Below are 15,852 nucleotides of genomic sequence, written 5' to 3' on the forward strand. Positions count from 1 at the left end.
TGGAGCCTACTCACCCGTGGCCCGAGGTGTCCGCCACGGGACCCCTGGGGCATCCCCAAAATGAGTGCCAGGGGCAGCACCCTTCTGGACCCTCACAAACTTAGGGGACTGCAGTCGAAGGCTGCGGGGAGCACCTTCCGTCTCCCTCCCTCAGCTGCCTCTGCTGTCCTGCGGGGCCTGCAGCTGAGCATCTACTGCGCTCTGCAGGGCAGGGGTAGTAACCATGCTAAGCTGTGAACAGTTCAGCTGCTAGCTGCTCCAAGCCTGTGTCAGGCAGTATTGCTGCGACTTCCAGCACAGAGGATAAGCTGTTGAGGGGTACTATATTTTGTAGTGTGTGTATCACGGAATCACAGAATTTCTAGGTTGGAAGAGACCTCAAGATCATCGACTCCAACCTCTGACCTAACACTAACCAGTCCTCCACTAAACCATATCCCTAAGCTCTACATCTAAACGTCTTTTGAAGACTTCCAGGGATGGTGACTCCACCACCTCCCTGGGCAGCCTGTTCCAATGTCTAACAACCCTTTCGGTAAAGAAGTTCTTCCTAAGATCCAACCTAAAACTCCCCTGACGCAACTTAAGCCCATTCCCCCTCGTCCTGTCACCAGGCACGTGGGAGAACAGGCCAACCCCCACCTCTCTACAGCCTCCTTTAAGGTATCTGTAAAGAGCAATAAGGTCGCCCCTGAGCCTCCTCTTCTCCAGGCTGAACAAGCCCAGCTCCCTCAGCTGCTCCTCATAGGACTTGCTCTCCAGGCCCCTCACCAGCTTCGTCGCCCTTCTCTGGACCCGCTCAAGCACCTCGATGTCCTTCTTGTAGCGAGGGGCCCAAAACTGAACACAGTACTCGAGGTGCGACCTCACCAGAGCCGAGTACAGGGGGACGATCACCTCCCTAGCCCTGCTGGCCACACTTTCTTATACAAGCCAGGATGCTGTTGGCCTTCTTGGCCACCTGAGCACGCTGCTGGCTCATATTCAGCCAACTATCAACCAAAAGTGTAGAGCAACTCAAAACTTGTCTATAAGTATTACCACAGAAGAAAGCTGTTTCACATTCCTAAATGCCTTGTGTACTCTTATTTTCTTCCCTGATGGCACTATTGTTGTCATGTTTCTCATTTCAAGGGTCTGTTCACTTTGATATATTCTCTCATACTTTTCATTCTGTCCTTTGCATATTCTTACACACTGCTTGATGCAGCAATCCCTGAGCGTCCTGGTAATCATATTGCCAACAATACAACTACCACGTTTGCTCCTGTATCCAGGAGAGACACGTGCAGCAGTGTTCTGTTCTTCATTTATTTGTGTATAAATGTACACAAATGTTTCTATGTGTCTGCCTTACAGCAAGCAATGAAGGATATCTGTCTTGCAATGTAGCATGTGATAGAGAGCCGTGAAGGGAATTTGTTTTGGCTCTTTATTTGTAGACTCCAGAAAAGCTCCATCTCCTTTATGCTGTAGCTCTAATGCAGTAACTCCCAATGTACCTGAGAACGGAAGGATCTTCATTCCAGAATTGTGCTCAATCTTTAAATAACTCAGGTTTAAATAAGGGTGTACCTTGGAGATAAAGAACCACTTCCTCAAAAATGAGCAATACAAGAAGCCAATACTGGCAAGGGAGGACAAGTCTGAGTTTGGTTTTGTTTGCTCTTTGTTGTTGTTGTTTTGTTCATTTGTTTGCTTTAGCAGAGACAGCTAGCACAAGCAGCTTTATACTCAAAGGTACTGGATATCTATAGTTCTAATTAGAGTGAAAAAGGAATAGGTGAGAACAAGTCATCATTCAAAACTCTATCACAGAAAGAAGGTAAAAAATGATGCTATTTTGGAACTTTGAATGAACTTGAGGATCACCGAAACTGGGCACTGGAGTGACTGATACTGCAGAATCACATTCTACCAAGGATACTGCACTAGGCTGCAGATCTCTTCTTGATATGCTAGTAAATTTAGGAAAAATAATCTCTTTATACTTTTGTTTAATTTTCAACTAGCTGTCTTTCCAATGTGAACAAATCTAACATTGGGGCTCTCTAGTTGTGTTCACACCTTTTGCACACAATGAGGAACAGAAAGAATTGCACTTCATCGGCAGTATGCTTGAATCTATGACATCTGACCAAGGAATCTAAAGGTTGCACACAGCTTTTGAAAGCAGCTTTGAGTAGCTGTATTTGAGGCATCTAGAAATGGATATACAGCTTTCCGGCATGATTCACAGGGTATATCCTCTTTGGCATGGCAACAGTACTGAATACTTTGGGGAAATTAGGGAGGACAAAAATAAAAATCTGTCTTGTCTTTCGCAGAAAGAGATGATCCATCTCTACCCTCTAGCACTGCTATATTCAGAGCAGGTTCTTCCCTCATTATTGCTATATTGCCCATTTGAAGGACGTGATGAGGCATGGTTTGTTTTCCTCAGAATGAGCACCAGTACTTTGTGACTCATTTCAGTGGCCCAAACTAGCTTGAATCATGGATCTAGAGTCTTGATTACTTGCTGAATCATTATGCCAGATTATGGAAATGCAGGCAAAATGTCTGTAATACAACAGTACAGGGACAGGCTGTTTTTTTTAGGGATCCTTGGTAGAATGAGGACTCACCACAGGGTTGTGGTTATAATTAGAGCTTTATTACTGCATAAAAATACTAACAATCAGCATAGCTTGTTGTTTGTTTGTTGCTTGTTTGTTTAATAAATAATGCAGGTTATTTGTACACAGAAATCTTAATAATTAGCATGGTTTTATTATTATCTGCAGTTTTTATTCATCTAGAATTGTTAGTCACCTGGACCCTCTGCATAACAGGTCAAATTCTGAATAATCACTGCACAATACTATAACCATAATCTAGACTGGGAATTCAATTAGAAAAACACAAGTCAATCTCTCAGTCCTCAGAGGAAGAAGACAATTGTGGAGGCATTCCTGAGGATCAGGAAGTTTGCCGTCCAACAGCAGTCCCAGTCTAAAGTCCCACTGAGGACTTGCACCTGCTTGATTTGACTTGCAGTATTTCAAATGTGGTTAAGCTTCCCTGTTCCACAATGGGTTTCATTCACTCCTTCCTGGAAACCCAGCACCTGGGCTTTGGCAATATTGATGAGCAAATGTGTTTACCATAGTGCTGAGAAGTGAGGGAAATGGGGTGGTACATGATCAGCCTGGTTATCTTGGTATTTATGCTGCCATTGGTACTGCTGCAGACTGGTGATGCAGGACTGATGAAGCAGCATTACTCCTTAGCAGCACTGGACATGTTCCTTTGCCTCTACTATATCTTTCACACAAGTTTGAGGGCATTCTCCTCTGTCTGAATCAGTTCTTATTCTTTGCTGTCACCACTCAAGTTCTTCACCTCCTTTATCTCGTCCAAGAACCAATGAAAAATAAGCTGAATAATAGAGAAGAAAAAGTCAATGGGAAACCATTTGCCAAAGGCTAAAGCAGGTATGTAATACTCAAGGAACAAATTTGATCATTGGGTCTAGATACAGAAGTAGAAAGAGATTTAATTCAATCCCTACCTCTGTCTCTAAGCCGACTTACATGTCTTCTTTATTGACAATGTCCACTTAAGAAGTTCCCACCCCCTCATCACAGATAAATGAAAGAATTCAAATGAACTCATCTTACCTGAAATGTTTCTTTTTGCTTTGAAGTGAAGTTGAAGGGAGGGGCTCCTATCTTGCCTAGTTCTGTGTTGCTGAGACCCATGGTTTATTTTATCTTATCTCAGAAGGCTATCTCTAAGTGGAATCAGTTCAGTAATTCAGTTTGACATGACTCCACAAGCAGTTGTAGCTGCAAAAATGAAGGCTGGTAAATGGAAGCATATGAGGTTAGAAAAGAAAGACGACATAGATGAAAGAAAAATATTGAGCTGCTTTGCACCATGGACATTTAGATCCCCATTTTGTCACTTAATCATCTAACGCCCTAGTGTTGTGGCTGTACAGAGATCAGTGGAATCAGCTTTTGCTGCCTTGCCCTTTGATTTTACAGCAAGTTCTTACAGGTTTCGGTGGTGTTTTCTAATATTTCTGACCCAAAAGAAATTACACTCATAAGGCACTGATATCCTCATTTATTTTTGGTTGGTTAGAGTTCGGTTTAGACTTTCCTTTTCAAAATTAGGCTAGTTCATTTTTAACATGTGTTGCTTTTTGTTGTTTACATTCTGAGAAACAATCCACAGCCAATAAATAACACAGGCTCAGACAAAGATCTCAGTGAAGTAGCATTTTTATTCACAATTGCAATGGCGGGAGTCCTGCAAGCAGGAACACACAGCAGAAGTGTATCTTAAACTTATATCCCATATAACCTGACGCTTGATTCCTCCTGTTTGCTCATTGGCTTTGTACAAGAGGTTCACAACCTACTCGATGCTTGTTACTATACCATATATACACAACCAACCTTTAATTCCTTTTCCCCTTTTTTCTTCTTCTCTCTTGGCTGGAGGAGCCTGTGGTTTTTTCTTTTTGCTGATTCCACAACTGCTTGTCTTGTTTTTCTTAGCCATCTTCCACTGTCCCTTGATCTGCTTACCATACTCCCCACTGTTACACCACTGTTATGCCTGCACTTCTGAATATGCAGGGTTAGTGGAATTTTCCACTGCAAAAACACAACTTTTAATTCTCACAACTTTCCATTGTTTTCAGCGAAATTGCAGCTGGCTTTTAGTCTGATACACTATTTTGTTTCTTCTGGTAAGTTTCCAAGAAAGGGAGCCTTGGAGGTGGGAATCATAGAATCATAGAATTATTAAGGTTAGAAACGACCTCCAAGATCATCTGGTCCAACCACCCACCTACTACCAATGTCACCCACTAAACCATGTCCCTAAGCATCAAGTCCAGCCTTTCCTTGAACACCCCCAGGGACAGTGACTCCACCACATCCCTGGGCAACCCATTCCAATGCCTGACTACTCTTTCTGAGAAGAAATGTCTCCTAATTTCTAACCTAAACCACCCCTGGCACAACTTGAGGCCATTCCTTCTTCTCCTATCACTAGTTACCTGTGAAAAGAGGCCAGTCCCCAGCTTCCCACAACTTCCTTTCAGGTAGGTGTAGAGAGCACTAAGGTCTCCCCTGAGCCTCCTCTTCTCCAGACTGAACAATCCCAGTTCCCTCAGTTGCTCCTCACAGGACTTGTGTTATAGGCTCTTCACCAGCTTCATAGCCCTTCTCTGGACATGCTCCAAGGCCCCACTGTCCTCCTTGTACTGAGGGGTCCAAAAGTGAACACAGTACTCAAGACCTGCTTTGGCAGGGGGGTTGGACCTGATGATCTCCTGAGGTCCCTTCCAACCCCTAAAATTCCATGATCCTGTGTGATCCTGTGTGGCCTCACCAGAGCAGAGTAGAGAGGGACGATCACCTCCCTGGTTCTGCTGGCTACACTATTCCTGACACAAGCTAGGATGCTGTTGACCTTCTTGGCCACCTGGGCACACTGACGGCTCATGTTCAGATGAGCATCAACCAACACCCCCCAGATCCTCTGCACAGCTTTCCAGCCACTCTGCCCCAAGCCTGTATCATTTGCATGGGGTTGTTTGTGGCCAAAGTGCAGGATCCATCACTTAGCCATGTTGAACCTCATCCAATTGGCCTCTGACCATTGACCCGACCTGTCCAGGTCCCTCTGCAGGGCCTTCCTACCCTCCAGCAGATCAACACTTCCCCCCAGCTTGGTGTCATCTGCAGACTTACCAAGGGTGTACTCAATTCCTTTGTCCAAATCATCAATAAAGATTTGGCTCTAAGAGGAGCCAAAAATGGGCCCTAACACCAACCCCTGGGGAACACCACGCATGACCGGTCGCCAGCTGGACTTTACTCTGTTCACCACTCCTCTCTGAGCCCAGCTGTCCAACCATTTTTTAACCCAGCAAAGTATACCTCTCTAAGCCACTGGCTTCCAGCTTCTCCAAGGAATACCGTGGGAGACCATGTCAAAGGCTTTGCTGAAGCCTAGGTAGACTACATCAACAGCCTTTCTCTCATCCACCAGGCAGCTCACCCAGTCATAGAAAGAGATGAGGTTGTTCAGGCAGGACTTGCCTTTCATGAACCCATGCTGGCTAGGTCTGATCCCCTGATTGTCTTGCACTGTGTGATTGCATTCAAGATGACCTGTTCAAAATACTCCTTAATATGCCACCTCCGTTCCTTAGTTGCCCATCCCTTCTGAAGAGCTTACAGCCATCCATTGCAGCACTTCAGTCATGGGAGTGGTCCCACCACCTTTTCAGTGATGGCAACTAGGTCGCAGTTTGCCTGCTGCACAATGGCTTTCAGCTCCTCCTCTTTGTTGCCCATGCTGCGTGCATTAGTGTAGATGCACTTCAGTTGTATTCATTGCTTTGATAACATCTTATACATGTAGATGTTCTGACTTGATTTTATTCATGATCAAATGAGGGACTAAGCAGAGTTCTCATCTGCTTTAGGGAATCCTTCATGGCATCTGTTGTGCTGGTATAAAACTGCAGTGGATGCATGCAAGACACCTGGCTCATATTTGCAGAAGAGCTGTAATACACATAAACAATTTTCCTTTGCTTCAAACTAAGCAATGCCCTTTCTCTGTACAGGTTTCAATTTCAAAACATATTTATTGTCTATGTTTGCCAAAAATACTTTTCCCCAATCAGTCATTTTATCATTAGAGAGGCTGGTTTGATTTTTTTTCTGCCTCACACCTGGTTCAAAAATCAGGAAGGAAAGATGGAACTGGCATAGGCAGGAGCATGCATCAGTAGTGAGCTATAGTCAATTGGTGCTATTCGTATGTATTTGGCCAAATGTAGGAATTTGTTGGGTTGCAGAAAAGTAATTAGTTTGGTCCTGGCTGATTTCCCACCATTCTGTGGTTAGAAATGACACTTGATGAAAATGAGCAGAACTGCGCCTGCATGAATTTCTTCTGTACAGCAGAGAACAGCAAACATTTTGAGATGCTCTGTTTTCTAGATCTTTAAAGGACTTGGCTTGACATTATCCAGGCTTGACTGACTCTGATTACCAGCCACACCAGACCTTATGAAAAGGTATTGGCAGCGTCCAATGGAGAATACTGTTATTTTGGCAACTGCAACTAGACCCAAAAAATAGTCTGCTTGCTCTGTTGCAGTTTGGAAGTCACATACTGAAGGCATTATTTCTGCTAGAAATAATGTAGCCACAACAGGACATTCATGCACAGAAAAAAGGTACAGATGTTGCTTAATTGGTGTAAAAAGTGATGCTGTCCTTTACTAGACACTTGCATAGAGAAGATTAACAGCACTAGCCCTACACAGTACTTAAGAACAGTCTCTTCTGGGTACCGGGTCTGCAAGATTAGGAGGGAAAATCTTCATTATATTAATAAATAAATAAAATGGACCCCTCTTCCCAAAATGAGAACAAACCCATCTTTCCCCAGCTGTGACTTCATGGCATCATCTTTGCTATTGTTTTTATCCACACCCCTTCATTTTTTTGCATGATTCTGTCTTACTTGCAGGTCACGAGCCCCAAAGTGGAGGAGGTATCAAGTCAGCAGCTCCACAGTAATGTCTGGTGAAGACTCATTCTGTGAGGGAACTCCCACATGCAGATAAGAACCTGCACTTAGACAGTTACAACAGAGTAACTGGCATGCAATAACTTAATGGGGTTAACATTAGTTAAAAATTAGTCCCACTTCCACATCAAATTGTTTGTCCACACCCACGGGGACTGCAGAGCTGTGTGTTGTAAGGCTAGTCCTGGTGCAGCTTGTGCTTACCTGAATACAGAAACTGCATCTGCTTATGAAGCATACCCAGTAGAACTTTGCACATAACTGTATTCTGGTCTTCTGTTTGAAAACTCAAGATGAAGCTCCTCAGGACCAGTCATGTGCCAGGCCAAATAAAAAACCTTTGTAGGACATTGCATCACTTCTTCTACAGGTAGTGAAATCTTCATCCCCCAGTGAATGTCTCCATATCGCTGAGTGGGTACCACTGTGAGACTTTCATCCAACTCTGACTCCTGCATTAAATTCTGGCACTGAAGTTTTATTTGTACATCTGACATTTTGCAGTTCCAGTATTCTGTGCTGTCCAGTTTTGGATAATGCTGTATGTACAAAGCTTCTTATTTCCCAGTCCCTCTCAGGTACTGATTACCTTTCTGATAATTTACCTTCCACTTGCCATCTGTCTCTTGTGTTTTTGTTGTTGTTGTTGTTATTTCTCAAGGACATTTTGAATTATATTTCAAACAATTCTTACCATTTTATTATCCTAGTTCAAGTCTTGTGTACATTCTCCCAGTTCAAGCACAGTGTGCATAGCTAAACCAACATGAAAACATACTTCAGACATTTATTTATTTATTGGGGGGGGGGGGGGGGGGGGGAAGGGAAGGAGGAGAGAGGGACCCATATCAAAATTTTCCCATCCTAAACTTAGAACCATAGATTCACAGAATGGCTTGAGCTGGAAGGAGCATTTAAAGAGCATCTAATTCACCCCCCTGCCATGGGCACGGACACCTTCTATAAGACCAGGTTGCTCAAAGTCCCATCCCCACAAGTTTGAACACTTCCAATGATGGGACATGTGCTGCTTCTCTGGGCAACTTCTTCCAGCATCTAACCACCTTCATTTTAAATAATTCCTTCCTTATATCTAACCTAAATCTACCCTCTTTGAGTTTAAAAACCACTGCCCCATCTCCTGTCACTACACACCCTGATAAAGAGTCTTTCCCTTTTGATGTAGTCAAGGATACAATTGACTTTCTGGGCTGCAGGCACACATTGCTGGCTCATGTCCAATTTTTAATCCACCAGTACCCCCAAGTCCTTCTCTGTAGGGCTGCTCTCCATCAGTTCATCACCCAGTCTGTGTTGATATTGGGGATTGTCTCAACACAGGTGCTGGACCTTGTACTTGGCCTTGCTGAACTTCCCAAGGTTCACAGAGGACCACTGCTCAAACCTGCCAAGATTCTTCTGGACAGCATTCCTTTCCTTTGAAGTTTCAACTTCACAACTCAGCTTGGTGTCATCCACAAACTTTCCTACCAGGTCATTAATAAAGTTATTAAACAATACAATTCCCAGTACAGAATCCTGAGGTACACCACTCATCACTGATCTCCACCTGGACATTGAGCCATTGACTATGATTTTTTGGATGCAGCCATCCAGCCAATTCTTTATCCGCTGAACCACCCATCCATCAAATCCATGTCCCTCCAATTTAGAGACAAGGATGTTGAGGGGGACTGTATCCAAACCTTTACACAATTCAAGGTAGATGACTTCTGTTGCTCTTCCCTTGTCCAACATTGCTGTAACTCTGTCATAGAATGTCACCAGATTAGTCAGGCATAATTTACATTTGGGGATCTATATTGGCTGTTTCCAACCAACTCTCTGTCTTCTGTATGCCTTAACGTGGTTTCCAGGAGGATCTGTGCCATGATCTTACCAGGCAGAGAGGTGAGGCTGGCTGGTCTGTAGTTCCCCAGATTTTTCTTTTTAACCCTTCTTGAAAATGCATATGATATTTCCCCTTTTCCAGTTAGTTGGAACTTCACCAGACTGCTATGACTTCTCAAATATCCTAAACGATGAGATGGCAGAGCTCTTTAATAGGGCTTTAAACTAGGTGTAAAGGAGGACATGGATGAAATGAGGGTCATTAGAGATAAACCTGGGGGAGAAATGTAAGGGTTGGGGGTGAGAGCGAAAGGTGCAACTGAAGTGCATTTACACTAATGCACGCAGAATGGGCAACAAAGTCATTTGCAGATGACATGATATTGGGGAAAGTGTCAATCTGCTGGAGGATAGGAAAGCCCTGCAGAGGGACCTGGACAGGTCGGGCCAATGGTCAGAGGCCAATGGGATGAGGTTCAACATAGCTACAGGCTTGGGGCAGAGTGTCTGGAAAGCTGTGCAGAGGAAAAGGATCTGAGGGTGTTGGTCGATGCTCATCTGAACATGAACTGGCAGTGTGCTCAGGTGGCCAAGAAGGCCAACAGCATCCTGGCTTGTATCAGGAACAGTGTAGCCAGCAGGACCAGGAAGGTGATTGTCCCCCTGTACTCTCCTATGGTGAGGTTACACCTGAAGTACTTTGTTCAGTTTTGGGCCCCTCAGTACAAGAGGGACATCGAGATCTTGGAGCATGTCCAGAGAAAGGCTATGAAGGTGGTGAAGAGCCTATAACACAAGTCCTGTGAGGAGCAACTGAGGGAACTGGGATTGTTCAGTCTGGAGAAGAGGAGGCTCAGGGGAGACCTTAGTGCTCTCTACACCTACCTGAAAGGAAGTTGTGGGAAGCTGGGAACTGGCCTCTTCTCACAGGTAACTAGTGATAGGAGAAGAGGGAATGGCTTCAAGTTGTGCCAGGGGAGGTTTAGGTCAGAAATTAGGAGATATTTCTTCTCAGAAAGAGTAGTCAAGCATTGGAATGGGTTGCCCAGGGATGTGGTGGAGTCACTGTCCCTGAGGGTGTTCAAGGAAAGGCTGGACTTGATGCTTAGGGACATGGTTTAGTGGGTGACATTGGTAGTAGGTGAGTGGTTGGAACTAGATGATCTTGGAGGTCTTTTCCAACCTATGAAGTAGCCTGGATAGTGGCTTCCCACTAGTTCCCTCAGGACTCTGGGATGTATCTCATTGCATCCTGTGGACTTATGCACATCCAAGTTCTTCAGATAGATTTGAACCTGGTCTTCTCTTACAGTGGGCGAGACTTCATTTCACCAGTCCTAGACTTGAGATGTTTTTACTTGGTATGTGTAGAAAGGGCAATTGTTGGCGAAGACTGAGACAAAAAAAAAAAAACGTTGAGTAACTTGTCTATCTAATTTGATTTATAAGTTAAATTTTAGTAGTTTGTTCTTTACTGTTGGTTGGATATGAATTCCTTGGGAGGAATCAACTCACTCAGCTTCAACAGAGAGTAAGAAATTATTGCATTCAATTATTTCAATTCATTATTTGTCATTTCAATTTGAGTTCATAAACTAAGTATTACAAACCTAGGGGCAGCATTATAGTCTTGAATCAGTTTTACACAGGCTTTAGAAAACAGTTCAGAGAAAGAAATTCTATAGTATTGGCAGCAAAGAGCCAGAGGAATAGTGAAGATTTGAGTCAGTGGAGAAAACACTGCATGTTTCTCTACTCTTATGAGCTAGCAATTGCTCTTAGTATCAGCTTCAAAATAAAACCATGTTGATACCAAGGCATCAACAGGCTCCTCCTTAGAAACATTGCAGGGAGTGGCTGAAGCTACCATTATCCTTGTTTAAAGTGGTGTAAGAGAATGCACAGCTAGTAAAACAGTCACGGAGAAAAAACAAGAAGAGCTGATGAAAAAATAGGTTGTTGAAACAAACATCTAGAGCAGTGGATTGCATGGAAGTACCTTGTAGGGAAAACCTGAGAACCCCTGGAAAGTGAAAGAGCTGAGAGTTGATGTGTAAGAAGTATCCATCAAAAACAAGAAGAGGATGTGATGAAAGTGCCTGTTCTTACAACATGCTCATGGTTTCTCTGAGCTTAGTGAAGAATTTTGAGGAGATATTTGAGTACAATGTTTATAAAATATAATACTCTATTTTAAAGGAAGGCAGTGTTCCACACCACCTCCAATCTAATATACCAAGTAGTAGTAATGCTAACGACACACTGGAAGGTGGCTGGCTAGCATTTCTCATTAATTTCAACAACAGGATAGGGAATATTCAGCAACACTTATGAAAAACAAACAAACAAACAAACAAAAAAACAAACAAAAAACAAACAAAAAAAAAAACAGTGGAAACTTAGACTTTGAAATACTCTGTAACGCATGGAAAGAACATTCTCTAGGAGTGAAAGATTTAAACTCTGAAGGGAGTTGAGATTTAAGTGTGCAGGAAACAAAATTGTCAAAGTGTGAGAAGACTTCTGAAGTATCTCATAACTGATTACAACTTAGAATTCAAATGCAGAAATTAAACATTGTAAAGGATAGGAAGACAGATGGGAAGTTGGAGTGGAGATGCAGGTCTGCAGGCATCTACATTTGCTATGGGAAAATTTGTACAGTATCTTCATGGAGTCCAAAGAACCTTTTAACAACCACACTGAGAGCTGTAGAAAGGAGTATCAATTAGCTTATGAGTTCTTTAAGCAAGTCAGATTTCATGTGTGTGTATCTGAAGTCCTTACCTTCTGGCATTCCAATAAAGCATTTTATTTCAGACAGTATCTCAAATGCCTCAAGTACCAGTGAGTCTTTTTCTCTATACCAAAATCCAAGGATAGAAACATCTGAAACAAATGTGAGGTGTTTTCTGTGGTGTTGTGATGCACTGTGGAAAGAGCAGATGTAACACTATCTATTCAAATCTGTACCAAGGTACTGTGCCTGGCCACCCAATAGCCTGTTCAGTGGCTGCCAGAGGTCATCACACCATCCACCTCCTCCCTCAAAGTAACACGAATGGCTGCCTCTTCCCCACCATCATCAGCATTGTGGGGACTAAGGCTATTGCCTTTCAGTGCCTCCTGAGTAAACAATCTGTGTAGAGAGAGTGGGTTTGATTGCCTTTGAAACGTGGAAAGATAACCTCTTTTTACTATTCTCTCTCATATTTTTCCTGTGATTTGCTGGCCAAATGGCATTCTTGGTAATACTTGTGCACCTCACTGTCTGCAACCAACAGGTGTAACAAGTTGATCTTTGTAAACAATTATTTTACTTCTGCACAAGAAAAGAGCAGATTCTAGCTCCCTGAGCAGTGCTAACTGCATGGGGAAAACTGAAGCAAAATTATCAAGAGTTATTTTAGTCAGTCAAGACAGCAGACCTGACACATGGAGGAAATCAGCTGGGCAAGACAACATGGTTTAACACACGAAGTTTTCTAAGCACAACAGCATTTTAAAGGCCAGCTTTAAAGGCAAAAGAATGGTTGGTCTCTCATCATCATGCATAGAAGAGATAGAAACTATGTCTAGCCTCTAACAGAAGGAAGGCTGAATGAGCCTGTAACTGTTCATCTACTGAGGTGGACAGCTATCCAGGCAGATGTGTAGTTTTTATGTGAACTCTCAACACACATGCATGTTCCCATGCATGTCTAAATGAACATACATCTATGCAAATGCATGGTAAGCATGTCTGTGCATGTGTTGACCTACAAATGAATACATGTGTGCACACACTCAGACCCGGTGTAACATGCACACTGCTCTTTCTATGTGCTCAGTCACACCTACTGTGTGCTCTAAGGGCTGGTTCCAGTGTGAGGAATACATTCCAGAGGATGCTGTTTGGGTGAAACACTTAAGCCGTTATTTGTCTGCTTCTTTGACTCCAAGACTTTTCCCTATTTGCACAAACCTGGAGATACAAACTTATTTGACACTGCGAATCATAGAACTGCTCAGAGGTGCTTTTCTGAAAATACACAGTATCTGCAGTTTATTTTTCAGTTTGGTATGAGGGAACAAGGGATTTTCAAGCATGGGCTTTTTCCTCAGGCATGCATCCCATGGATGACTCAGGGCAGATAAGTCTCTAGTCCTTCACCAGCCGGTAGATGTGATGCTGGGCACCATGGTCACTAGCTGACACCTCAAAAACATATGCTATGCACAGCAAGGTCTCCTGTGTGTCCCTGTTTGTCACAACCTAGACAGAAAAGGAAGAAGACAGAAGCTGAGATGGCATCTGCTGTTTCTCTGCTTACATATTCCAACACATAGAGCAAAAAGTCATTAATAAGCAAAGAACAGAACCATAGGAATGATGCACAACTCAGCCACCACATGCCCTAATCTATGTGCACACACCCCCAAGGGAAGCACTTTTGCAGCAGCAGGGCTACAATGCAGTGAAGAGACAGGGAGGTGAGCAGAGTCTACAGAGGAGAATAGAAAGCTGTGACCAAGCAGCAACCACCCAAGTGGAAGCAGGTCCACTCTACTCCCCACCCCTGGTGTTACAGATTTCATCAGAGAAGGGATCTGCAGAAAAGTATTTTTGCTCTGTTTGTTGGGTTTAGAGAGGCCATCTCCTGTTGCACATCCACTCCTGCTCATGTGATGGTATACTACAGCCATGAACAATTCTTTCCCACCGTCTGATCCTGCTTGTCAGTGGTAGGCACAGACCATGAGAATTAGAGAGTATATCTCATTTTACAGGAGATATTAAGAGCAACCATTTTTCAGCTCCCCAGTCAGGGGTAGAAAATTCTCAGCATGCTGTTCAGGAAGCAGGACTGCAGGACTACAAAGGTAATATAAAAAAAGGCTGTGCTCGCACTCACATGAGATATGCCTCTCTGTGACAGGAGGTGAGAAAAGGACATGAGATTACTGAAAACATAAAGCTCCAGATGAAGTATAAATATATGACAATTTTGTTCACTAAATTTATAGCAAGCACTGGCCTAAATGTGGAATGACACATGCAGAAAGCAGTTACAGCATTTCTCAGTATAAATGACAGCATACATGCTTTCAATCTCTCTGTCCCTGCCCACTTCATGCCTTTGCTCATCTAAAAAAACCCTTAGCATTTATACTTATCTTTTCTTCCAGATGCTAAAGAGCTTAGCAGAAACATAAAAGAGTAAAGCCTCCTTTACCTCATACCCTCGGATGTATAACGATATTATTAACTTTGTTTTATAGCCAAGATACATGAGCCACAAATCAGAGCCACAGCACCTCCAGAGAATGGAATAAACACCACTTGATTTCCCTTCTTTGCAGCCTGTAGAATCTCTTCCACTTACCCAACTTCAGGTTTTCTGGGCAAAGATCTGAGACACATCTTGTAGAGGCGAGCACAGAACTCACAGTCCACTAGGATAATCCACCTTCTAGGATGACTTTGCCCTTTTCCCAAATTTAGGCTGCATCCGAGCCAGGAAAGACTCCTGGTATACTACAGGCACTAATGCAATCTAGTTACTGTAGCCTTGTAGTACTACACTACCTAGAGGTTGCAGTGATTCATGAATGTGTCATAGAGCTTCCCCTAACATGTCTCTTCCTTTACTTGCCTTAATATTCTTTCAGGGTTCAGGATGGTACTGAGAAAACAACTTTTTTTGTTTGTTCTTTTTTCCTACCAGGCCTGGGTGAAGAACTCTCCTCATGACAAAATTATATAGTCATTTAACAGTGTTCTTGCTTTATTAACTTGCAAAAAGTACCAGGGCACAGATAGGACCTCAATGTCCACCTAATAGTGGAATGAGTACTTTCTTCACTATGTCTTCGCATCCTTCTCCTTACTGTATGTCTCTGCCTCATCAATTCTCCCTTTATCTGTCTTTTATTTTCCCTGTTATGCAGGCCTCTCAAATTCTACTGCTTCTCTGCATGACCTACGATCTCTAGAGCTCCTGTCTTGAGGTGCAATACACATGAGAAACACTAACTACAATTAGATGCTGAGCTGTAAAAGGAATCTGCTTTGACTCACAACAGTGAACTCTTGCATGGGGCTTACATGTTTCCAAGCTCCAACGAAAACAGTTCAAAGTCCCACCTGTAAGATAGTAAAGTTCTCCAGCACACTGTTCATCATATACTTCTCAGGAAGGTGCTTGAGTTTATGAATGAAGTTTATCATGTATTCACAAAGAGGGGAACGGTGAATGCGATAGGAATAGTGTCCATTTTCATACCGTGCATACTCTGTCTGCAATGTAAAATAGAAAAGGGGCATATGTCACATCAATAACAATCACATAAAAGGACTCAGAACAGAAAAAAAAAAAAAACAATGACTTTTTCAAGGCTCCTCCTTTT

General features: G+C 43.1%; 1 protein-coding gene across 3 annotated transcripts in view; it reads right to left on the reverse strand.

Annotated features, from left to right (window-relative positions):
• Positions 1 to 13,476: 13,476 nt before the first annotated feature.
• The window catches only part of TEAD4 (TEA domain transcription factor 4), a 58,898-nt gene continuing 56,522 nt past the window's right edge, over positions 13,477 to 15,852 (reverse strand). For all 3 annotated transcript variants that reach the window (XM_068700640.1, XM_068700623.1, XM_068700631.1), the window contains 2 exons: positions 15,590 to 15,742; positions 13,477 to 13,717 (listed from right to left, as the gene is read on the reverse strand). In XM_068700640.1, coding sequence (XP_068556741.1) covers positions 13,604 to 13,717; positions 15,590 to 15,742 — 267 coding nt within the window. In that variant the 3' untranslated portion in view covers positions 13,477 to 13,603. The remainder of the gene's footprint in view (positions 13,718 to 15,589; positions 15,743 to 15,852) is intronic.

Source organism: Anas acuta, chromosome 1 (assembly GCF_963932015.1).
Source record: "Anas acuta chromosome 1, bAnaAcu1.1, whole genome shotgun sequence".
NCBI lineage: Eukaryota > Metazoa > Chordata > Aves > Anseriformes > Anatidae > Anas > Anas acuta.